Raw genomic sequence first — 27,716 nt, forward strand, 5'->3', positions numbered from 1 at the left:
CCTGTAACTCGAATAACTAAACTCAAAATTTCTACAACTCAAAATTTATTCTAATTCCTGGCCATAGTAAATTAGGTTGTACAAAAATGTAATTCCTTTAACTCGACGAAAATCCTGTAAGTCAAAGTAAAAAATTTGATTAGTTTATTACAAAAAATAAAATAAAAAACTCAAGTTTAACATTAGGCCTACAATACCATTCTTATCTTCAGTTCAGAAATATGAATTAAAGTACAATATGATTCACTTCTTGTACTATGTGATAACAAAAAGGATGAATCAATGTATAGCAAACAGGGAAGCGAAATCTTATACATCATGCATTAGTATGCACTGGAACTCATTTGTTGTAAGAAGTGTTGTTTGCAGCTGTAAACAAGGGTGTTCTTATTCTTTCCTTACAAAAATTTTTATTTATTTAGTTTTTATACAATTAGGTTTAGTTTTTATTCAATTTAGTTAGTTGATTTTACACACTTTCTGTTTTTTTTTTTAAAATGTCGAAAAGAAATTTAAAAACATGTCATTAGATGATAAAATAAGGCTCATAATGGAAGTAGACATGGGGAAAAAGAAGAAAAATGTGATTACATTGGAATTCGGTATATACCCAACATGCTTACAATGGTTTACAAAAACCATGAAAAACTTTTGAAAGATTGTAGCCTTCGTAACTCGGGCATTATCAAAAGAGTAAAATCTGTCCAGTATCCCAATGTTGAAAAAAGGTTTTAGAGTGGTTTAAATACAGTCGCGATCAAAATTTACCTATCAGTGGAACAATTTTATGTGAAAAAGCCAAGTACTTTGCAAGACAGTTCAATTGTATGGATTTCAAAGCTAGTGTGGGCTAGTCAATATTAGCCCACACTAGTGTGTGGCTATTAAGCCACAGTGTGGCCTAATAAGTTTAGGCATGGAATAATTTTTTTAAATGTTTTGAGGTGGAAGTGTCAGTGTAAATGAAGAAGTTTGTAGTAAGTGGATAAACAGTACGCTAAACGAAATTATGAGCACATACAACAAATTGGACACTTTTAATTCTGACAAAACTAGACTGTTTTTCAATAGTTTATCTGACAAAACTTTAACTTTGAAGACTGCGTCACAGTTCTTTTACGTGCAAACATGTCAGGAACAGAAAAGATGAAACCTCTCTTAACTGGTAAATCGAAAAAACCACATTGTTTTGCTAATGTTAAATCTTTGCCTATTCAGTACAAAGCCAATAGAAAAGCATGGGCTACTAGTGAAATCTTCAAAAAATGGTTATTCAAATTGGATAATTATTATTATGTGAAACATAGGATTGTTCTATTTATTGACAACTGCCTGGCACATCCAACATCATTTTCTTGGGAATTGTTATTGATAAAATGCATTTTCTTTCCATCAAATGTTACCTCTAAATGCCAACCAATGGGTCAGGGCATTATACAAAATTTTAAGCAAATGTACTGACAAAAGGATTATAATGAAAACATTACAGATGGATGAAAAGAAACAAAAACCAGAAATTAATCATTATCTATGGGAAATTAAAATATCTTGGAATGATGTGACTCATCTACCAAGTTTTAACAATTTTAAAAAAGCTGGATTTATAAACCCACAACAACCTGTCATGTTGTCAGAATATGAACAAACTAGCAATGGAAACCTTTGTTTTACCAACAATAATGACGATGATGATGACAATGATAATGAATGGCAGTCAGTTATCAATGTTTTGCAAGTACCCAGCGACATAACTTTTTGAGATTATGTTTTTATATGTGAAGATTTGGTAGTAGCCAAATACCCTACTGATTAAGATGTAATCAATATGATTAACACAAAGGCAAATGAGAATGACACCATACAGACTGATTGGATAATGATGAATTATCTGCGTACTGCTCCCAACTTAAACTAAACACAGTTACAGATAATGTGTTTAGTTTGTTTTACAATTTGTTGAATCAAAAGATGATGTATCAGAATCGGTTTTTTCTGCAGTGGCAGATATAGAAAAATGGTTAACTACACTTCATCAGAAGAAATGTCAGACAATTATCAATAACTTTTTTAATCGATTTTAATTAAATTCATTCTTTTTTATGAAAGAGCCAATTATTCTTCACTTTTTATAATTTTAATATTGTTTTTATTTTTTCTGAAAAACTTTTAAAAACACAATCCTTGAATTTAAAACTGAACTGTGGATTAATGTACAGTATTTTCATGTGTATTTATTAGCCTGCATTTTGTTTAGTGTCTTCTACGGTAATAGAATACTCTTCAGGTAAGTTAAGTTTATCTTACTAATTACATACATACTATATATATATACTAAGCAGTAATACCTACTGTATACGGTATTTTAATAATGCTGAATCATGTCATGTAATAATATTGCTGTGATAAATAAGACTGTATATGGAAAAAAGCAATATTTTCTTAAACAGTGCTGTACATTTTACATGAGTGAATTTACAGTGGGTAGTAATTTTGTAATGTGTATGTTTCTTTAACTAGAATTTTCTATAAGTCAAATTTTTTTTTATTCCCTTGAGTATTCAAGTTATAGGAATTCCACTGTACATTATATTACATTCTTCACCCTTTATTATGAGTATAGGTAGTATCTTGAATTTTAATACCTGACTTGCTAATAGATTTTATTACCCAATACTAAATTTGTGAGCATTATATGTATGTATCTTACCAATCTTTTTTAGAAGTTTCCATCATAAACTTTAGTTCACTATGATTTGACTTAAAAAACATTATTTGTTAATCTTCTACTCTACCCATACAATAACATTCCTCTGCTTTCATATCTCAAAACCTCTTTCTTTCCCTGGCTTTCCTATTATCAGTAGTTTTTTTTTTTAGTTTTTTACAATAATACATTAAACTTCATACAAATATTCTTTAAAATGTCTACCTTAAAATTTTTTACCCATATCTGAATATACCTACATGAAAGCTCTTCTTTTTTTTTTTTACTACTCTGGTTTTGATGTTGTCTTTATTTCACAATCCTAATTTTAAAAAAATAATAAAAATAAAAAAATTAACTTTGGTTATAATTATCATATTGGAACACTTAAGAGTCTTTATTACTTTTCCTTTCTGTCGCACTTTATTAACTATATTTTATTAAGTACTTTCAAACTGAATTTCTACCCAACAAAAAAACATATCATTCATTACTTTTTTAACTTATCTCTAGTTTTAGCATCACCTAAAAAAAAATGATCAATCATTTTTTTTTTCTTTCTAAGCACAGTCTAAATAATCCTATACATCTAATTAATAATCACATGATAATAACAATAACATTCTATTTTTATTATTACTATCATTCACATGATAATAACAATAATAGAACACAGTTAAGAAAGTGTTACTTCAGAAGAGCAAAGGAAAGATTCCCTTCAAACAAAATAACTATAAGACACAAATCTGATAATTTCAGAAAACACATAAAGAAATTAAAAATATAGTTTTTCATTTTAAAAAATCCCCCCAGTAAAAAATTAATTTGAAAAAAGAATAAATGTTTTAAAAAAACATTATAAGGGCTTCATCAGGGTTTTGTATAAATTTTTTACTCCACAATAACCATTTTTTGACAGAAATAAATGTCACCTTTTTTTCTGACTATCTCCTGTGCAATATCAAGATCAAGTCAACCATAGGGAATTTATAAATAAATCACTCAATATCTAGTCAGTATATAAGACGTAAAAATATTATTTACACTTTTCGTTTTACAATTTTTTTATGCAGAGATAGAAGTTCACAACATGTACATCATTTTTCTACGTCATTACCACTCTTGTCAATGTACTTGGTCCTACAGTCCATAAGTTTGCATATTCCTTCCATGAAGATTTTTGGATAGTCGCAAAGCCACTTTGCACCACTTCCTGCATGTCCACATCCGTGAAAAACTGACAACTCGCAAAGCATCCTTCAGCAGCCCAAACAGATGAAAGACAGAGGGAACAAGATCTGGACAGTAGAAATGTTTGCAGTACCTCAAAATTCAACTTGTTGATGGTTTGAACAGTGTGGTCAGCCATGTGCAGGTGGGCATTGTCATGTAACAACATTTTCTTCGACAATAGATCTTGTATTTGTTGCAAATTGTTGGCTTCAGCTTGTTTTTCAACATTTTTCTGTAACTTGCACAGTTGATCATAATCCCCTTTTCTATCAAATTTTCCAGAATAGGCCTTTTTGTGTCCTAAAAAAAAAGTTATAACTTTTTTTGAGCTGATGGCTCAGTTTTGAATCTTTTAAAGACCCCAGGTGTTTCCACTCCATACTCTGGTGTTTCAATTCTGGCTCAGTGACAACCTATGTTTTATCACAGGTGAGTATTCTGATCAAAAATGTGTTGCCTTCCTCGTTGAAACAATCAAATAAGCATTGGCAGATATCAACACATTTGAGCTTGTGTTCTGCAGTAAGAATTTACAGCAACCAAGCTTGCTATGGAAGATTTGATGGACAGAACCATGACTGATATTTAAAGAAGATGCTACAACTCATTATTGGTAACTCACCTATTCACCAGAACCATCTCTTCAGCTTGCTGGATCTTGTTGTCCATGGTGGAGGTTATGCATCACACTCATCTGACCCCTTTTAAACTTCTCGATCTACGAATTAACAATTTTATGTGATGAAACATTGTCCCTGTATTGTGATAAAAGTTTATGATGAATGACAGCCGCTGACACACCCTCCAACTAGAGAAATCAGATCATTGCTTGTTGTTCATCCTTGTTCCTTGGTGCAAACTGCTAGTGGAGTGGACATGGTTGCGATATAATAAGCCAGGAAGCAAATGAGGCGAACAGTATCAAATTTTGCACATGTGATCACAGTCAAATCAACTCTAAGCAAACATGTGCAGGAAGCAGTATGACAACTTTGAAGGTGTGTTATGGTGAAAGTGTAGATAAATCATGTTTACTGGATTCAAAAATAACCCAAACCAAGCCAGTACATATAAGCTTGATTAGAATAACAGCAAAAAAAAAAAAGTTACTTGTGACTACAATTTACAATCCAGATTGTTTTTATAACATGAGAGAAGAAACTAAAAATTTAGAAAAAATAATTATAAACTAGAACAAAATTATAGCAAAACAATTAAAAAATACAAAAATTAATACTTACAAATGCAGCAAGCAATATTAAATTGATCGGTGTTTCTTTTCGTTTAAAGTGTAATGCAATTAATGTTACAACACTCAAAATTAATGACAATGAGAGTAGCCAGTCACTGAAACCAATACAAAAAAATAAGTACTCACTTTATACTCATGTAATTTACCAGTAATATTTTATTCTAATATACTACCATAATAAATCAATAAAAATAATCCGATGTGGACACCACATGACTTCCTTGTACACTTATTAAATTACATACAAACAATTTTTTTTAAATTAAAAATACATAAAATTTTATCTCGCTAATAACTTCTGCTTTTTTTTAATAATTTTTTTTTTATTGTTAATATTGAATTATTATTTACTGTAAATTTATTTTTACAATCAGAGGTTAATTATTAATAAATCAATATATTTAAATTGAAAAAAAAGTTACAAAAAAAGGAGATGAAGTCTGATTTGAATCAATGTGCCTTCCCCTTATAAAATCCAAATTTTAATTTAATTTCTATCATTGCTACAGAACCAATGAAAATAAGTAACACTTATGATATATCATTGAAAAGCTCTGAATGAGGTCCTATGGTCCTATTTATTACTGCAGTTAAAAAAAAATCCAAAATCCAAAAAAATTGGATTTTGGTCATAAATCCAAAATTTCAACATCCTCAGCTAATTGTTTATGATTATGCGAGATACATATGTACATACAGACGTCATGCCAAAACTGGTCAAAACGGATTGCAATCTGAAAACCAAGATTTTTTGTAATCACAGTACTTCCTTTACTTCATACATGGAAATAAAAATTGCAAGAAAAAACACCTCAGAATATATCAACACATAGAACACAAGCTAAAACTGATCAAAGTTGTAGACCTACATGACATATTACATAATGAATATCATTTTAAAACTGCATTAAACAAAAACATTTTAAGGACAACTAATGAAATGCACTGATACCACAACAAAAACTCGAATTTTATTGCAAGAACAATGGAATTTTATTGAATGATTTGAACAGAAAATCATATTAATCTACAATATTATTCTGGAATATTAATATAATAATACAGAAAAAATATAATTTTTTCTGTATTTTTAAAACTTATTTTAATTTCCCCCATGTTTTTTTGTAACGATTAATAATGTCAATTTAAACTATTTGCATATTTAAAATTATGAATATGTAATCATTCTTTATTAATTATTATTAATAAATAGGTAACTTCTGATAAAATTACTGATTTATTATTTATATATAAAGATGCCATTGCTGAAATTACAAAATCAATTGCTGAAAATTTAGACAGTAAAAAAAACAGTAGGTGCGATTTTTTTTTAGATTTGGCAAAGCTTTTGATACTGTTAACCATAAATTACTTTTAGAAAAAATTATAAAATATAGGTATAAGAAGAAATATATTGCAATTAATAAAAGATTATTTGTTTAATAGATGACAAACTGTGAAAATTAATAACACTAAAAGTAATTCTATAACAATAGATACTGGAGTACCACACAAAGGTACAATACTTGGGCAATTGTTATTTATATTATAAATAAATTATGTTTTTATAAAGATCTCAGATACTGAATGTATATTATAAAATCATATGCAGATGATACAGATTTGATATTTATAGCTAACAATTAGGATGAGACTAGGTGAAAAGCACAACTTTTATTAAAGAGTATTACAACTTGAAAGGTGTAAATAAATTGTCATTAAATATTAACAAAACAGTTTGCATGGCATTTTCAAATCACACTGACTTGTTACACAATGAATTTAATTTGTACACTGAAGGGAAGCTTATTAAAAAAGTTGAGCAAACTAAGTATATATATATATATATATGGGTTAAATTATGAATTTTACATAGTTAATAAAGTTGGATGTAGTAACATGGGTAGTGAAGGATGGTTGACTACATGCGTCTTCAGCAGCGGAATCTACATGTTCATTACCCGGAATCCCCACGTGGCTAGGGGTCCAGCAGAAACTAACTTGTGTGTTGCAATGGTTCAAATCATCGATTGCATTGTAGATTTTGGTGACAGAAGAATATCTGGAATAAAAATTTTCTATGGCTTGAGAGCACTGCACGAGTTGCTGCAAATAAGGATATGACATTGCTTAGGGTTAATGATATTCAAAGACTTATTTATAGCGTTTAGTTCAGCAGTAAAGACACTTATTATACCAGGTAGACCAAACATATATATAGATTCTGTCATTAACAATAAATGCGCATCCAACAGTGTCATTCTGTTTCAATCCATTTGTTTATATTACTTCATCAAGGTTAGTCTTGGAAAGAATTTGATAAATCATTTGCTGAAAGAAAATAGGTGGTTTTGATCCTTTATTGCATATCGTGAGGTCAAACATAAAATTTATAAGGTTAGTTCTTCACAGAGGATATGAACAGGAATAAATAGCAAAAATAGAAGGTACAACAACATTTACAAGGTGCAGTAAACATTGGGGGTAAATACCTATAGGTGCAGTATAACATGGATGGTCCTCATACCTTTGAAAATAAGGATTTCCAAGGACTGCATCAAAAACTGGGTGATATGCTGTCCTTTAAGACTGGTAAAATAAGATGCTAAAAGCTGCTCTTGTCTATCCCAAAGTGATGGCTCACCGTAGTCAACAAGGATGCTTACGACAGGGCCTGATCTAAAAGCACCTGTAGCAAGCCGAAGGAAAGCATGATATACAGCATCCAGCATTTTAAGCACAGTATTACGTGCTGAAGAGTAAGTGACACAACCATAATCTAAACAGGAACGAACTAGTACAAATGCAACATACATGACTGCAATTGGTATCTTAGTTGGCTCCCCAATTGGTATTGCTAAGGACTCGCAGTACATCTAAAAGTTTGGAACATTTTGTTTTTAATTTTTTATGTGCTTGACTCACATACAGCAGCTACAAAAAAATAACCTAAAAATCCGACATCAGGAGAGATAGCAATTAGCTCTCAGCTGAGAAAGACTTGCAGAATAAAGAAGTCCCGTAGGCAAGAAAAGGCTACACATTTTATTTTCTGAAATGAAAAGATGAAGCCAGTAACCTTGGACCAAGCTTCAAGGCAAGATGTTCTGCAGTAGACTCTCTGCTATAGCTGTTGAATGGGATGTAATATAAATATAGAAAAATCGTCAAAAAATAAAGAACATAAAACAGGTGACTGCACACCTTTAGTAATACTATTGAAGGCTATTGAAAATAAGGTGGCACTTAATACACTACCTTGAGGTACTCCATTCTCCAAGATTATGCTATCTGAGAGAGAATCTCCAACACGAACCCAAAAAGTTCTTCATTTAAAAAACCTCTAAAAAAAGTAAGCTTGATTCTCTTGACTCCACATTCTTTGAGGAAGTTTAGGATACCATGTCGCCAAGCCATGTCAAATGCCTTTCTGATATCAAAGAAGATAGTGAGTGATGAAGCGCTGGTGGAATAAGAAAGCATTTTGAATAGCTGCTTTTAGTAACACATGTTAATGGAAGAGTGTCCTTGGCAGAAACTACATTGTTCTAGACATAGATTACCATGTCTATCTAAGTACCATGTGAGTCTGCAGTTCACCATTCTTTTCATGACTTTACATAAAGCGCTTGTCAAACAGGTAGAGCAGTAGCTTGAAGAGTTTTCTTTGTTTTTACCAGGTGTAAGTACTGGTATGACAATGTCTTCTGACCACACCAAGGGAAAACTTGTGAGGAGAATAGACCATTATAAATACACAACAGGTGTTGTAGCGCGGAATTACGAAGATGTGAAAGCATACTGACACGAATGTTTTAGGTCCATAGGAGGTGTCACAAAAGTTTTTAGGTGCATGTAAAAACTTGTTGAATGAAAATGGAGGATTTAATTCACTGACCAAATCACCAACGTTTAATGATAGTACTTCCTGTAATTTGTAACTCTGAAATTCATTACTGTATGATGAGGTGAGGGGCACCAAATAGAAACAATCTGCTAAGTTACTTGCCACTGTAGAAGGTGATGTAAGGAGTTCTCTTTCATGAATGTGTTGTTTTGATGATTCGCAAATTGTGTGGTTCTTTTTCCACGCAGCAGATGTGTGGAGTAGTGTGCAAGATGGTGTCCATGTACTCCTCCTGGTGTCCATGAATACTCAAGACACACTGCTCTAGCCTTATGATACAAATCTAGATGTGCATTTGTAGGCCTGCAGTGTATTTGTTTATTAATGTTTGTTTATTAATAGTGTTTTCGTAACCATCATTCCACCAAAGAACAGAATGACGCTTGGGTTTCCGGTGTTTATGGGATATATCTGTTAGCACTCTCAAGTATCAGGGACATAAGTGAGGTACGTTTGTCAAGGGCATCTTAACCACATCATACTGTGATGGGAAGGCTTCATGGTAATTGTTCCAATCTGCCTTTTCAGAAATCCATTTCCATGGCCTTTTATTCACCTTGCAGTTGACTCCAATGACACCTTGCAGACCAATTATTCACCTTGCAGACCAATTAAGACAAGGGAGTAAATTTGGTGAGTATAAGGTGAGGTTGATGTTTCACAGTGTACCAGACGATGAGGACATGAATGTGTATGATCCATCATTTAGTAGACAAAGGTCCCAAGTTTTGTCTCACTCTGTTTACCACATTTCCTCAAGAGGAGCAGAAAGATGAGCACCAGGAAATGTGGTGAGCATTGAAGTCTCCTACTATTAATGACGACGATGGGATTTTCACAAGGAGATTTAACATTTCTAGAGCATTGAATGAGTTACAAATTGCAGATATGCAATTTAAAGAGGACTGAGATTTTTACAGCAACAGTAGGAATGAGGGTAGCTAGTTGTAGTCTTGTAGCCAACACCTAATTCTGTATGAAAATAGCAACACCACCTACCTCTACTATCAACAAAACAGTCGTATCTCTCACAGGTATAGCCTCTGAGTGTTACATTTCTTGGAAGCACATTATTAATGGTTCATGTGTGCACATCAGCACTCTAACATCTTCAATGAGGGACTTTCTTTTTTTCTTTTTCCTGTTTAGCCTCCGGTAACTACTGTTTAGATAATTCTTCAAAGGATGAATGAGGATGATATGTATGAGTGTAAATGAAGTGTAGTCTTGTACATTCTCAGCTCGACCATTCCTGAGATGTGTGGTTAATTGAAACCCAACCACCCAAGAACACCGGTATCCACGATCTAGTATTTAAATCCATTTAGACCTCTAACGTTCCACTGAATAATGCACATAAATAAAGCTTGTTGGATACAGAAATACAGATAAATATATGACAAAATTAGTTATAGGTGAACCGGTAATTCTTTTTTGAATTTTTTGTTTTAAGTAACTCCGATGCCCTGGGATCAGGCAGTTCCTCTACCACATTCTCCAATAGGCATAGTGTTGGAGGGGGAGATTTTGAAAAATGGGAAATGCAGACGACATCCCAGAGAAGGTGGTTGTGTGGGCTCCTTTAACAGAGAGTTTATTTGGTGGTTTACCCTGCCCATAAAGGTAAAACTTTAGGGAGAGGAACTTTCAGGGGGGATCCCACTAGTATTACTTTCACTAGCTGTAACTAGACTTCTAATTAATTTTTGTTAACTCTGAAATAGTTGGAGTAAGTAAAGCAACCTGATCAGATAACATCTGAACAAGCATCTTCGGCTCACTGCAGGATCCACATTGTTTTCTGCATTTACAAGAGCTTTACTTGATGTCATGGCAGCGAAAGAGACATCCTGTTTAATCAGGTTTCAAGAGCTAAGCATATTTTTATATTCTCTTTGGGCAGCTTGGAAAAAAACTTTTGCTCAGTACAGATTTTTAGGATTGTTTTCTCTTCTTTAAAACTTGGGCCATCTCGAGATCGAACTGAATGTGTTCCCCTGAAGTTTGCACATTTTTCTTCCTCTGACAGTCAGTGTCCTTATCACCTTCTTTTGCACACTTAGCACATACTGTGGTGTTTGGGAAAGAAGTTGTGGTATGACCATATCTTTGACACTGGAAACACCACCGTGGGTTAGGAATGAATGGTCGCACTTTAACCAAATGGTCGCACTTTAACCAATAGGTATCTCACTTTAATTTTCTCCGTGATGTGGGAAGGTTGAAGGTTAAAATAAGAGAGGGAGTAGGTTCTTCCATCCCACTCTGATGTCTCATTATTCTCTTCACCTCTGTAAAACCTCGGAAACGAAGCTCTTCAGCAATTCTGTTAATGTCTATCTCAAGATCCCAGAAAAATACTCCAGGGATAATATTCAAGGTTTTATGACATACTGCCCGTATTGCTTAGATGTAAGAACAATTGACTTTGCTCAACACTGCAAGTCTCTATCAATATTGTTCCAACTCTCAGTTTTCTTATATTCTTGAGGGAACCACTTGAACCAGTTACTACCTTATTGATCAGCCAGAGACCTTATGAGTACCTTCCTGAGTATTCAGAAGAACAACAAAATTAATATTTTTATATTTTAGGTCTGATGCTTTTTCAATTCTCTTCCGCAGGACTTTTATCCTTGTCAGACAAAGCTGACAAAGGCCTTTTCACTAGACAAAAATTGGTGGTTTTTTCAGATGGACCACCAACCATCATAGAATTAATCATTGAAATTTTGATCCCATGAGTACAAGTGATATAATGGACCACTCCAGCAGAGTGCACGCATACTGGTGCTAGAGCTAAATGCAATAGGCTTCGCCAAGGTGTCTAGAGGTCATCATTTGAGACTCACTAGGTAGTCATTTACCTGTCAGAGTACATAGTTTCCACCACAGTTGCATTTTTTAAGATGTTGCAACATCATCAAGTTTAAGTGAAAGAGCAAATAGTGTAAAATGTTGTTGTGTAGTTGTATAAGGGTATATATGTTGTAATTGTGTAGTGTATGTGTATAGTGTAAAATGTTCTGCAGATCTGGGTGAAGAAAAGCTGCAAAGGCTATGGCCATGGTGATGCCAACCCCCAAAGTCTAAGAGTAAGACTTCCCATTGGGATTAAAATGATAATGAATTAATGGAAAAACCCTAATTGGCTCTATCTGTAAGACTGGGAAGAACTTGGTAAACCGATGGAACAGTTGTTAGTGCAGCATGAGTGATCTGCCATATTCTGGGATTCTTTCTGCCTGGGAGTGAATCAAGTGGTCAAAATAGTGTTAACTATCCAGCAAAGTCAGGTCTCCTGCTTTAACACTTGAGGAAAATTCAGAAAATACCAATCTCTATTAAACTGCTGCTATTTTACCACAAACAATAAAATCTTTTTTAAATGATCTTGAACTCTATGTAGAACTACTAATTAAGTCCAAGCATCAGGGCTTTATTCTAAACTATATACATTAAAAATGACGAATAATAATTATAAATGAAATATGGATATGCTATTACTATCCTGAGACAACAGCCCAACCCAGTTTGTTCAGGCAACCTGAGTATGCTACTGTTGAAAAAGGACCCTACCAGTGTTGAAAATCAAAGTAACTCCATTTGGAGACATTCTTAGTGTGCTTGTGTTGGATTTCACTTTAACAATTATGTTGAACTCCTTGGTGAAGTGGTATCATCTTTGTCTTTCACCCAGAAGGTTCTGGGTTCAAATTTTCATTAAATTTGGCATCTTTCATATACTACAAAATTTGTCTGAATTATAATTATATTATATTATGCAACTGAAGGAGGAAACACAACCTTCCAATGTAGCTCTTGCCTTTCACTTTGTCAGCAAAATGTTTCTCTTTATCAACTACATTTTAACAGGTTGATCACACATAAATGAAAGACCAGTAACAGAATACATCATCATACATCACCAAAATGTCTTAATACAAGTACCAATAAATAGAGGCCACATTATATTATACTGCAGTATATGTATATGTATATAATATGTATTATATGCATATAATAGTTAAAAAGCACACATATAGTCAAATTACTTCTTTTTTACAATTAAGCAACACAGAAAAATATAATACAACCTATATTCCCACCAAATGAAAAACATCGCAGTACTAAATACTGATAGCTAATGCTCTACTTTCGATTTTCAACATTTTTTAAATGCATCTGAAATAAAATAATTTAGTAAAAAAAGGAAAGAATTAAATATTCACATTAGGTACTTACTTGTGATGGATATAGAAACGAATCTTTGAATTGAACATAAAAGTAAATCCAACAAGCACTGTGGTCAGTAGTTGTATAAACAATAGACTGTATACTTTTCTAAGAAATCCTGTACAAAATATTTAAATAATTATTAACAACGAAATCAACATTTAGATTCTACATAAAAATATTATTACATAAAAATAAAAAACTACTGTCATGATCCTACTACATGACCTCTATAAATGGTTAAGGAAAACAATAATACATGTTAACAGTCAAGCGTCCTTTTCAACTTGATTTATCATTATAAATTCTTTAAAGATTTCATTTGTTTGGAATTTTTCACAAAAATTAAACAACCTAGATAAAAAATGTTTAATAAAATAAATTTCCACAAAAATTAATTTTTTTATTAAATAATTGACCTACATATTTTGATAAATAATTACACAAATTTATTTTATTTCTTGTACATCACAAACTGAATTCAGAACCTAATTAGACCCTGTTTTTGATAAAGGATTTTAATTTTTTCTAGAACAAATCACCAATTTTTTAAGATATTAATATTATTAATTTGGCTGAACACAAGGTAATATTTTGCAAAAATATTAGAACTCTGGAAAGCTAATACTATACCACAAAAAAGATTAAAGCAAGATGTGTTCATGATCATAAATCATAATACTCTTCACTTCATAATGAAGTAAAGTGCCCTATCTGAAAACCCAAATCAAAGGGGAGCAGCACAAGGATATATAAATCCTACTGGAGTCTTGAAGAAAGTTTAAGTTTAGAGTACAAAATTCAGTAGTTAATGAAATAATTATCTAGATTAACTTATTGAGCCTAAATGAAAATTGAGATGGTGATACTAGTAGTAACATATTTTTAACTTCTGTTATGTCCTTGTAATCATTTACACGACTTGGAAAGAAGTTGCTCTGAAAAACCATTCCTAACAATAACAAGCATCCTAAGCCATACCTACAAAGGAAAGTGAGAGATGACGTGTTTTCCCATTACATTCTTCATGGTCAAATACTCTGTTGTATATCAGCAGGCTAAGAATATTTAAATGCTGATGATACTCTGATTTATAAGTGATACCGTCAATCTATTAACAAAGGGACTGGCTGCATAACACATCATTACAGACAGAAAAAACAACTCTTGACAACCATCACTTTACCTATCATTCTTTACCTCATCATATAAGAAAGACTGTTCATAGGTAGTGTAAAAAAACAAAATTAGCATTTCTTTAGGAAAAATACATTATATGCATCTCCATTTAACAGAGGAATTCTTAATTCCCAAAGACTAGTACTTTTAAGAATTACCTACTATAATTTGAGAAATAATTATTTTTTAAGACTCAATGCATATACCACATATTATTTGATATACTAAATATTTTTTTTTTGTCTTCAGTCATTTGACTGGTTTGATGCAGCTCTCCAAGATTCCCTATCTAGTGCTAGTCGTTTCATTTCAGTATACCCTCTACATCCTACATCCCTAACAATTTGTTTTACATATTCCAAATGTGGCCTGCCTACACAATTTTTCCCTTCTACCTGTCCTTCCAATATTAAAGCGACTATTCCAGGATGCCTTAGTATGTGGCCTATAAGTCTGTCTCTTCTTTTAACTATATTTATCCAAATGCTTCTTTCTTCATCTATTTGCCGCAATACCTCTTCATTTGTCACTTTATCCACCCATCTGATTTTTAACATTCTCCTATAGCACCACATTTCAAAAGCTTCTAATCTTTTCTTCTCAGATACTCCAATCGTCCAAGTTTCACTTCTATATAAAGCGACACTCCAAACATACACTTTCAAAAATCTTTTCCTGACATTTAAATTAATTTTTGATGTAAACAAATTATATTTCTTACTGAAGGCTCGTTTAGCTTGTGCTAAATATTAATAATCAAAAATTATTCATAACAGAGATTCTTTAATAAAAAAATGACTAAATGATTTTTATCAAAATACAGAGTGATTCAGGAGGAAAGGAAAATAATCTGCAAACAGATTCTAAAGCTTTAAAAAAGAAAAAATGTTCATGATGTAGAAATATGAGAAAACTGATGTAGTAAAGTCTTAAGAAAAAAAACAAAAAAGGTCAACTTTTATTATTAAAAAATAAAACAACGAAAAATGTTATGTATTTGTAAAAATGTTTAAAAACTGTTTTTAGTACAATAAATTTAGACCTTCAAAAAAAAAAAAAATACTTTTAATTTATTTTTTTTTAAATACTCTATGGATTATACATTAATTTATAATAAATGTTTGAAAATTCTACCAATAACATCGAAGCACTTTTCAACTTATTTCCTAACATTTTCTGTAGCCAACCTAAAGATATCTTCACGTTCCTTGATGAGGGCCACAGCATTGAGAATGCAAGCGATCAGTTCATCACATGCGTCTACTTTTTGCTTGTATATCCTGCATTTCATCCATCCTCATAAACAGCAATCGAAGGAACTAAGGTCCAGTGATCTAGGTGGCCAATTTACCGGTTCTTTACGTCCAATCCATTTACTAGTAAAATTTCATTTAAGAATTGCTTCATTCATGAAATGTGTTGGTGCTCCATAAAGTTGAAAGTACATACATTTCAATTCCTTTCGCCCAAGATAAATTTTTAAGCACTGTAAGAAATTCATTGTTTAAAAATTCCAGATAATTTCTCACGAAGTTCTTCTAGTAAGAAAGAACCTATTAATTGGTTGTCGATCATTTAATACCAAATGTCTACCAAAAATTCTAGCTGAAAATTTGTTTAGACTACAGCATGTGGGTTTTCTTCACTGCACCATCACGAATTTCATACATTGTTATCCATTATGAATAAAAGCAGCTCTGTCTGAAAATATTATGAACGGAATTAGGTAGTAATTATTGTTAACCCATTGACAAAACTGCAGGCATCTGGTTTGGTCAAAGGGAACTTTATGAACATGATAAGGATACAGTTCATGAGCATGTTATGTCCTCTATACTGTACTTTGTAGAATGTTGTCGTATATATAAATTCTTCACATGGTTGTTGTAGGACAAAGCTGTACCATCTGAAGAATATTTTTTCCCTTTCATCACCATGTACTGGTCGATGTTCAGATGAAACATGAGCACTGGGAAGAGTATCATTATCACAAACATTATTAAAAATTCTACAAAATACTTTTACAGCTTGAAACTACTTGTTCAAGATATATTGGTATTCTTTCACTGCATCTGGAGCACTTCTATTGCAAAAATCATACATAAAAATCATTATCACATTCTGCACAGTGAAGAGATGCTGCATTTTTTAAAACAAAGAATTCAAAACAGAATTTCACTTTTTTAAGAACAGATTCAACTGGAAAATCTAATACAATTCAGAATACAACAAACACAAAAACAGTACATTACTTGATTCTCAAAAATAATTAAACACAATCAAAATTATGCTTAACATTTATTATTAACATGTAACCACAAATTTATGGGAACAATGAGTAGTATTCAAATTAATTTTGAATTATAAAATTAGTGTTGCACACCTAATTTATCAAAAGTCAAATTTATTAGACTAAAAATAGCTGTTTTTAATTTTTACAAATTCATAACATTTTTCTGTTACATTTTATTCTGTTTGTATTTAATAAGAAAAGTTGATTTTTTTTTTATATATAAATAAATCAGTTTCCTCAGAATAAAATTCTTTACAAGTTTTTACAATAAAAGTTACACATTTGTTAGTCATTTTATAATGTACTTCAAACCTAAAAAAAAAACATGTTTTTATCACCAAATTTTTCTGTTTTACTTTGGATATTATGAAAATTACAGGATTATTATTATGAAAAATTCTGTAACCTGTTTTATTCGATTTATCAGGTAAAGAAACATAAGAAACCATCAAGTTTACCCCTTACACAACACCTTAAAAATTTCAGTGTGACCAGGAGAACTGAAATCTGGGTGAAACCTTCCAATAGCTGTAAATAAATAACAAATTGTTTAGCACATTTTGACAAAAAAAATATGTCTGTAAGAAATTTTTTCCTTATTTCAAGCTCTAGGAATCAATTCTCAGATTATTTCCCTTTCCTCCTGAATCACTCTGTATATTAAATTATTTTGCTTTCACTAGCTTTAACAAAAATGTAATACTTTAAATAATTTCAAGTAAAAATCAAAGTACAAAAAAGTAAAGTAAGTGTCATAACATTACTTAGTACATGTAATTTATTATGAACTGATGAGATAAAATCACTTTCTGAATTAAATGCATTTGTGAATGAGGCCACAAAGAAACCTCATATAAATAAGTGAAACATATAAAAAGGCAAGACAAAAAATAAAATAACAGTTCTACAAGCTGACCCCTTATGACATGACTGGGTAAACATTTTAATAAATAATCATATTTACCTACAGGTAGGCATGCTCACTGATTAACCTGGAATACTTTTGATTTTGTTGGTTTATTATCATTTCTAAAGCAATACAGTCTACACCTCATCGTTCTGTAGAATCTATATTGCTGCACAGGAGATTTAATTTTTGTAGCTGATTACTCACCACCCTCATCCACAAACTTCTTGAAATTCACCCTTCTATATAAAACTTGTTTAAAATTTTTATTCCTATATAAAAAAATATTTCTAAAAAACAATTTAATTATATAATAGTCCTTTCTTTTTCCTGTTTAGACTCCGGTAATTACCTTACAGATAATACTTCAGAGGATGAATGAGGATGATATGTATGAGTGTAAATGAAGTGTAGTCTTGTACATTCTCAGTTTGACCATTCCTGAGATGTGTGTTTAATCGAAACCAAACCACCAAAGAACACCGGTACCCACGATCTAGTATTCAAATCCATGAAAAAATAACTGAATTTACTAGGACTTGAACGCTGGAACTCTCAACTTTCAAATCAGCTGATTTGGGAAGACGTGTTCACCACTAGACCAACCCGGTGGGTTAATACAATAGTTCTGGTTTGATTTTAATTATAAATTTGATTAATTTAAATTTCTGTATTTGTTTGCTTTTTTCTTAATATTTAGGTGCATTATTTTCTTATCTTATTTTTCAATATACGTGAATGCTTATGTAGGAACCATGTAGTAAAAGAAATGTATTGCACCTGAAAATTTAAAGGTAATTTACTCAATAGTTTTATATGTAACATTGCCTAGAAAAAAAGACTAAATCGAATTCATGATAAACATCTGAAAAGTGTTATATCTTCAATGAAATTTAGCCTTTGGGAAAAAAATTATTATTATATCCAAAGAAATAAACTAATTTAGCATGTATGCCCACAACCAGAGTTATGTACATTTAGTAGTATAGTTTATTTAGAAATTATTTTAAAATCAGCAGATCATCAAACATTATTATGTTTGACTTCACATTTGGTTAAGAATAACAAAAAGCTACTTTAACTGTAACTCATGTAGAAATTTTTTTTTTGAAATAAATTTTTGTTATACATTTTATCACAAATAAAACTTGAAAGAAAAATAAAACATAGATTTCATTTAATACAAAAATATTTCTAAATCTACTGTTAGAAAAAGGTAAACACTGGTAGGCTTATAGCTTAATAACTTCCAACTTGCAAACTGACATAGCTAACAAAACTATCAAATACCTACTCAAAAAAGGTTCAATAATATTTACAGAATTTTAGCAGTGCCAAACTGCATAAAATTATTGAGATAATTTTTTATTTTCGTGATCACTGAAAGGAATTTTTTCAATTTATTATTCTTTGCAAGTTAATTGTTTTATTCTCATACAATGTTTTCTTTTCAGAATAAACTTAATAATTTTATTGTTATAATAATTTTTATTACTTATCTACATTTGGTCTTTACAATGAAAATAGTTTTATAACAGTTTTTATTGCAGTAATGATTTTATTATTGTTTGGTGTAGTGAACTTTTATTATAAAACGTCCTATTCATAAAAAAACTTTCTAATGTAAATTATATTTAAATATAAATTCAAAGATATACAAGCAATATAAAGAAAATGTAATTTCAAATACAGTATTTATTAGGATAAACATGCTTAATAACATCCTGTTATATCTAACAAATTTTTTATCTTTTCTTGGAACTCTTAAATTTATAAATGAAAAACCATGTATAATTAGTGAAAAAAAGAAAATCATAAATAAGCCACAATTTGAAACAAGGCTTTAATTAAAATTCACATGCATTGGTGAATTTCAATACATCAGATTAATATGCATTAGGCAAGGCCAAGAGAAATAGATATGAGTGCAGAAGAAGAACACAAAGTTCATGAAAATCAAAATGTGTACAGTACATTAAAAAGTGAAATAAATGAAGCAATTAAAAAGATGAAAAAAAGCTGAGGGGTGTGATATAATACCAATTGAACTGTTCAAAGCACTAGGAGAGACAGGGGAATTGTTATTACAAGATCTATGCAATGGAATACGTGAAGAAGCAAAGTGGCCAGAGGACTTGGAACCCCATTTACGGGTGCATAAGCAGTGTCAGGATTGCTAACAGGTTCCACAAGTTATTAAGTACATATGTGTGCGTGCACATTTCCGACTAAACCTCCACCCCTGGCAGCCCCCCTCCTGGAAAACCTAGAGCATTACTTCAGGAGGGGAGTAACATGCCCCCACACGCACAATTAGTCATCACAAACAACACCGAATGCTCACAACAGCCACACAATACTGTACACATACAAACCACTCACGTACACATACACAAATGCCCAACATCATCCACAAACTCAAATAATTACCAGGACAGCCTCAGAATACTAACCAATCTTTGCTTCAGAAGTGGGGTTTGCTTCATTGCGTCCAGTCGATCCCCACAACATTGAGAGGCTCCCTAGCTCTCAACCACAGGCCTGTCCTCCACCCAGAAACCCTTTAGCTCACAATCCCCCTTCGATCTTCTTCAGCGACGCGCAGCTTGTCTACTAGTACAAATCTCACCACTGCGTTCCAATTCTCTTCCTTTGCTAACATAATCTTCAGGTGAGAATATATCTCTCCTACCCAGTATATCCAAGACTTTGCCACAATCTAGTTCAAAGCAGGGACACCAGAAAAAGATGTGGTGAGACGTTTCTTCAGTTCTACAAACAGGGCAGCTGTCTGTGTAATTGAGCCTAAATCTAAACAAATAAGCTCTAAACCCACATGACTTGACAGAAGCTGCATTAAATTAAAATTCATCGAGCCATGGAATCTCCGACCAACATCCCCAATCAATTGATATGACCACCTGCCTTTCGCACTGTCACACCCTTACCACCTCTACTGCCACACCCTTATCATCATCTCCATGATGCTTGAATTCACACCTTTCTTTTCAGCAACAATCAGTGTTGTATGTTCGTGCAGCCTTCTCTGTTTAGTTATCTCTAAATCAATCAGGAGTAATCCTGCTATCATTTCCACCACCTCCTGGGAGACAGTCCTGTAAGCAGTTCTGGGAGACAGTCCTGTAAGCAGTTGCCACCTGTAGACAGCATTTTCTATGAATCTCCAATGCTCTCCGGTATCTCCCATATATTACAATGTCTTCCCAGACTTCAGCACCATATAAGAGCATGGCATGGGTCACCCCTGTCAGCAGTCTCCTCTGCTGCTGACCTGGTCCTCTACAATTTGGCAAAATCCCCTCAATGTATCACATTACCCTCTCCATCTTTTCAGTGGCTTTGAGGGCATGCCTTCGAAATCTCAGTCGTGACTACCTCATGCTGTCGAAACCTGCCATATTTAATGGCAGGTTTCGACAGTATTTTCCTTCCCTGAATCTCGACCGCCAAAGTTGATCTTCTTTTTTCAGTAGAAATCACTACGATTTTAGTCTTTTCAGATGCCACACTCAGGCGAACACCCTCCATCCAGGAGCTCACCCAAGAATAGGAGGCTCTTATCTTCTCAGATGTCTCCCTCCAAGGATCTGCCTCCACAACCAATACAATGTCATCAGTGTAACCAACGATCTTCACTTCGAAAGGAAAGGATACCATCTTTCATACCCACATACCCCTTCCTTCCGGAAGGAAGGGGTATGTGGAACACCCTATCATATGTTATGTTCCAGAGGGTCGGTCAGAGAACCAACCCCTGGGGAACTCCCCCTACTCACTTCCCGTTCCAGCACACCACCCTCAAGCTCATATATCATCCTCCTTTCTTTTAAATAAGCACAAATGATCCTCACAAGATATTAAGCAACACCAACAGTCCTCAGTGCACACATGATTGCAATGTACGCAACGCACTTAAATGCGTTTCTTATATCCTAAGTCACAAGTGCTCACATCTTGCACCTGCATTGTCTCTGGCGACCTGCTATAATCCTTTTTACCATTCCAACCACCATAGACACCACATCCAATGCCCCTTCTAAAACAATACTGTCGGTCATGGATTCCACCCGCTTCTTCGACTGCACAGGTCAGCCACTGCAGTATCAACCTTCCAAAAATCTTGGCAGTTGTGTCAATCGTAGAAATGTTGGGTGAAAGGTAGCAGGAATAGAGAAATATCCCACCAATCCCCACCCTCACAAAGCCCCTTCCCCCAGTAAACATCCTTTTAGGAAAAAAGACTGCATATCCAGATTGCCACTCACCCATCCGCAAAGGTCATCCACTCCCATTGTGCACCAGGAATGTAGGATTTGGAGATAAGTGCCATGTCAGCACCCATCTCTGTCACATAACTGTCCATCATATCACTAGCAAGCCTTGAATAATTAAGATTAATTTTAACAATCTTCGTCACCTGCAGTTATTTGGCTGGTCCTCCCTCAACTAACATTAACATTTTCTTTGTGCACCTCTCTAGGGCATGCAGTACTTCCAGTATGGCGGTGCCCTTCAATATCACAGGTGATGCGTTTGGACATCTTTGTACATTCAGCCGCTCAGCGGCCCTTTCCTCCACAATTAAAACTTACACTAGTCCTGTCAGGGCCCTGACAATTCTTCAGTGTGCCCGGCCTCCAGGCACTTCAAGGGTTGGTCCACGATATCGGTCCTACATGACACTAGGCCAATTCAAACCTTTCCCCACTGCATCATGGCTGCAGTCAGTGTTACCAACAGACAGCAAACTGCAATCCTTGTTTCACCATAGCCAGTCCTCAAAGAATCCTGCAGATCCTCCGGCAGTTCCTGTCCAGTCACCACACAGTTCCCTGACAATATCCTGAATCTCAATATCATTCTCCAGGTCATGAATTCAGAGAGTCACCATGCTTGATTTGGTCCGGATAGTCACAGCTGCAAGCACCTGCTTCAATTCATCTGCTTTGCTTCTATCCTCTTTCACCTTGATTTCCATCTGTTCTCCTGACTTCTGGATAGAAAGAATCTCCGTTGCCTCAGGTACCTGTACTTCGATCCTGACCATTCTCAGCAAGTCGGTCCACGATATCGGTCCTACATGACACTAGGCCAATTCAAACCTTTCCCCACTGCATCATGGCTGCAGTCAGTGTTACCAACAGACAGCAAACTGCAATCCTTGTTTCACCATAGCCAGTCCTCAAAGAATCCTGCAGATCCTCCGGCAGTTCCTGTCCAGTCACCACACAGTTCCCTGACAATATCCTGAATCTCAATATCATTCTCCAGGTCATGAATTCAGAGAGTCACCATGCTTGATTTGGTCCGGATAGTCACAGCTGCAAGCACCTGCTTCAATTCATCTGCTTTGCTTCTATCCTCTTTCACCTTGATTTCCATCTGTTCTCCTGACTTCTGGATAGAAAGAATCTCCGTTGCCTCAGGTACCTGTACTTCGATCCTGACCATTCTCAGCAAGTCGGTGTATTGGCATATGTTGTCAAAGACTTTAAAATCTAACTCTCGGTCTTGTGCTTTGTATCTTCCAAAACCTTATTATGCCAAAAAGCGGGGAACCTGCCCATAGAGGATATAATGTGGTACAATTGCCTCGTCTTCCTTCCTTCATATTCCAATATTTTGCATGCCTATGTTGCAGAGCCTTGCCCGTAAATTTCCACCTGCATATTGACTAACATATCGCCATTATTTCTTCTCTAACCTTCGTGAAGATATCAGTTAATACCTGGGCAAGATCTGTATCGTAACCAGTGTCAACATACGCCACATGATACATAGTCATAATAGGGACTTCGCCTGCTTCTTCACCGATGAGGCTCGCCTCCAGTTTCACTGATAGACATTACCCGCTGTAATACCAGGGCCCTCAATAAACATGCCACCTGGAGTGGTGCACACTTAGACTGACAATTAGTTTGTGTTCCAAAATCTCCTTAATATCGAGTATTGCAAGAGTATTTAGTGTGCCGTCTCTTCTGTTGGGCAGACCTACCTTCATATTCTTATATGCCTCCCTGGGCCAGTTCTTTTTAATAAACCTGACAATCTGCTCCAGTGGCACACCTTTATTTAGCTCATCCGTTACGGGGAAATGCATTTCTACATATATTTGGGTGGCCATTTCCTTAATCTGTCTCTTCATGTGACTAAAGGTGGCACCATGAACCATCCTCTGGAGATCCCTCATGGCAATTCCAAGGTCCAAGTTCCCTTTTTTTTTAATACCCCATTTTCTATGTTCTTATGATGTTCCTTAACTAGTTTATCTAGCTTCCTCACCAATTCCTTCAGTTCCAGAGGAGCCTCCTCCTCTTCTGTGGAGGACTCCCTAACCTTAACCCTCTTAGCTCCTCTCCTTCCCTCCACAGCAGGCCTAGGAGGAAAGCCCTCCACCTACCTGTACCTCAACCGGTGTCATAGCAGAAGTGGACAGGTCAGTTGCAACCTCCATTACATCTTGCAATGAAATTATCACCTCCCCTGCAGGTTCAGCAAGTTCCTCTTGTGATTTCTCCACAATGATAGCCAGTACAGAAAAACTTCTTTCAGAAATGTAGACCTTGTTCCATGTTCAACAAGGGATCACTCGGCCTTTTTTAGGGGAGGGGAAGTAAAATGTATAACCCCAAATCCGGTATAGGTGGGGGGGAATTTGGGGAAGGACAGGATTCACAAAGATCCAAGAGGCTTTTGGAACAATAGATGCTATAGGGATGCTAAGATTAATAGGTGAGAAATATATGAAAAGGAAGTGGTGAGTATATGTTTCATTAGTCAACCTGGAAAAGGCATTTGACTGAGTTAGATGGGATAAATTACCACTAATTTTGGAAAAGAAAGGAGTTGACTGGAAAGAGAGGCACCTAATAAAAAAGCTGTACTATAATCAGACAATAAAAGTGAGAATATGAGACAAAATAACAGGAAAAATAGGAATTGGAAGGGGAGTGAGGCAGGGATGCTGCATATCACCAACACAGCCGGCCTCCATGGCACGGGTGGTAGCATCTTGGCCTTTCATCCAGAGGTCCGAGTTCGAATCCCGGTTAGGCATGGCATTTTCACACACTACAAACCATTCATCTCATCCTCTGAAGCAATGCCTAACAGTGGTACCAGCAGTTAAAAAAAGTCACCAACACTATTTAGTATATATCGGGAAGAAATAATTAAATGTTGTCTGAATGGGAAAAAAGGAATAAAGATTGGTAGGGGAAGGAGAATAGAATGTATGTTTTGCTGATAAAATAGCAGTACTGGTGGAGTAGTTAAATAAATGAAGTGCTTGATGACTTAAATGAAGCTTGTGAAAATCAGGGTATGAGGACCAACAAAAAGAAGACAAAATGTGTGAAATTAGGTAGAAAAGAGGAGAGGAGTGAGATTAAGGTAGGAAATGAAGTTTTAGAGCAAGTGAAGAAATTTCAGTACTTAGGGAGCTTTATAATTGAAGATGACCTGACTCGCATAGTAGAAATTAAAACAAGAATAACAAGAAAAAAACAGGTATTTAATAAGAAGGGAGGACTGATGTGTGAAAAAGTTAAACTTAGCATTAAGGAAGTGATTAATGAAATGTTTAATTTGCAGTTTGCTCTATGGATCAGAAATATAGATGATGAGAAAGGCAAACAGAAAACAAACTGAGCCTTTTGAGGTGTAGGTGTGGCACAGAATGATAGATGTCAGAGGGCAAGTAACAATTGAACAATTGAGGCATGTAACAATTGAAGTATTATGGAGAATCAGAAAGAACAAAAAAATACAAAATGTGATTGAATATAGAAAAAGGAACTAAGACATTGTATGAGGTGTTATTAATGGATATGACTGAAGGTCTGGTGAATAGAAGAAAAAAAGAAAGAAAAAGAGATTTCAAATGTCGGATGGGATTATGGAAAAGGGAAAGTATGCAGAAACAAAGAGATTAGCAAAAGACAACAAAGTGGAGTGCAGCAGCCATGACAGGACCTTCCCTAATAGCAAAACAGTATGAATGAATGCATGTTTTGCACTATGAGTGAAGAACTATTGCCCACAACATAGGATGTAAATTTATGTCTAAATTTTATGAAGTCATAATTACATATTTAAAACATAATAGCAGTAAGAAAGCACACTAAGTATGTATTTCAGGTTTTTTTTAGATTAAAAAAAAAATTTAAATAGTACTAATGATACAAACTAAGAATGGTTTAGCACACATGTTAATAAGTAGTTTATTATTACCAATAGCTTGTTTATCATAAACCTATACTGATCAAATTATCAACAAAAAACGATTGGTTTGTCACTGTCCCTTCAGCATGTTTTGTTTGCCAAACACAAAATCCAAAAAGGATTTTGTTTTGGCTGAGTGGATACTTTTTTTAACTGCAAGATTACCACATGCATTACCTGAATTCCAACATGAAGAAAAATTCTATAGAACCTAAAATAAATATCCTCAAAAGAAAAAAGTGATAAACCCATGAATGAAGTAAATATAAAATATATTTTTAACAATTCAAATGATGCTTGTAGTAGTATACTGACCAAGTTGGAATAAATAAAAGAATATGGAAATATCCAAAGGTGATATTCAGAAGCTTGCAGATGGTATTCTGTTTGGTCACAAACATATTTATTATGAGGTAAAACAAACAAGTAACTTACCATAAGTGTAATGCTACAGAAATATTTTGCTTAGAGACATCTATATTTCACCCTCCATCCAAATTAATCCTGCTAGGGAACTAATTGCCAAGAAATTGATTCACAGAAGCTTAGAAATTGGTTGCTCTTCTTCAAATTAGATGAGAACTACTGAAATTTCATTAACTCAAATCAACTTTTAATGCAGGAATTTCTGACAGAAGAAACATTTACTGGTAGACAAGATATGCATCTTAAAGTTAACGTCACAGACAGATTAAAAAGATTTAAATACCCATGAGTGTTCTATGTTTAGGATAAACTCAAAATGTTTAGTTACTCTTATTTTTAATTACTTTTCAAAATTTTTTAGCTTATTGGACATAAATACACAACATAAAACATAAACTTTGTACAGAGGAAAGTTTTAAATCAATTGACACAATTCAATCATATATTTTCTTAATATAAATGTCCCGTATTGAAAAACTAAAAACTTCTCTATTCAATAATAGAGCTAAAAATTAACGGTATGATCCAATGCTCATAACTCAAGTAATATTTTTAAACTGATAGCAAACTTTTAAAACGTGAGGTAATGATCTATTACCTAAACGAATATTAGCAGAGGCTTGATGAACATTGTTTCTATATGCAAAATCATCCTCAACTGCAGATTTACCACCCATTTCCACATCTTCATCAGGAAACATCAAATGAATGGTACTCATCTTGGCAAGTGATCCTAAAATGAGGAAAAACAAAATTAGTTATTGATATATTACCTTTTTTATTTATTTAATTATTATTACCATATCTAAAAAAGATGCCATACATTTTATAATTGAAGAACACCACTTGACTTTAGTCCACATATCTGTCAACTTTTGCATAACCCTTAAGTATAAGAATATTTTTTTCTTTCAATTAGCTTTAGACAAACTTTTATACAGTGAACTCTACAATTCATCATTCAAAAACCCGTAAATATTTATTCAATAAGTTTTTTAATACTGCACATGATTAGTTTATAACAGGGCTTCTTAAACTGTGGGTCGCGACCCCCAGGGGGGTCGCGAGACTACTGAAAGGGGGTCGCAAAGATTTGATACTTTTCAATCATTATAAATAAAATTTTAAAATTAGTATACACACTACGTACAAATATAAATACAAATAAAAATCATACAAAATACTATTGTAGTTTTATTATAACTATTTTTTGAAAAAAGTGGCAATGCAAAACTGTTATGTAGAGCCTATAAATGAAAATATGGATGTAGCATTTAAAATAATAAATACAACGCGCTCCTCGATTTTCAACTGAACATTCGACATTGATGTCTG

General features: G+C 33.7%; 1 protein-coding gene across 3 annotated transcripts in view; it reads right to left on the reverse strand.

Annotated features, from left to right (window-relative positions):
- LOC142320533 (protein lifeguard 4-like) overlaps positions 1–27,716 on the reverse strand; it is a 48,075-nt gene that overhangs the window by 12,416 nt on the left and 7,943 nt on the right. For all 3 annotated transcript variants that reach the window (XM_075358432.1, XM_075358441.1, XM_075358448.1), the window contains exons 2-4: positions 26,980–27,114; positions 13,342–13,450; positions 5,179–5,284 (exon numbers count right to left, since the gene is read on the reverse strand). In XM_075358432.1, coding sequence (XP_075214547.1) covers positions 5,179–5,284; positions 13,342–13,450; positions 26,980–27,100 — 336 coding nt within the window. In that variant the 5' untranslated portion in view covers positions 27,101–27,114. The remainder of the gene's footprint in view (positions 1–5,178; positions 5,285–13,341; positions 13,451–26,979; positions 27,115–27,716) is intronic.

Source organism: Lycorma delicatula, chromosome 1 (assembly GCF_047948215.1).
Source record: "Lycorma delicatula isolate Av1 chromosome 1, ASM4794821v1, whole genome shotgun sequence".
NCBI lineage: Eukaryota > Metazoa > Arthropoda > Insecta > Hemiptera > Fulgoridae > Lycorma > Lycorma delicatula.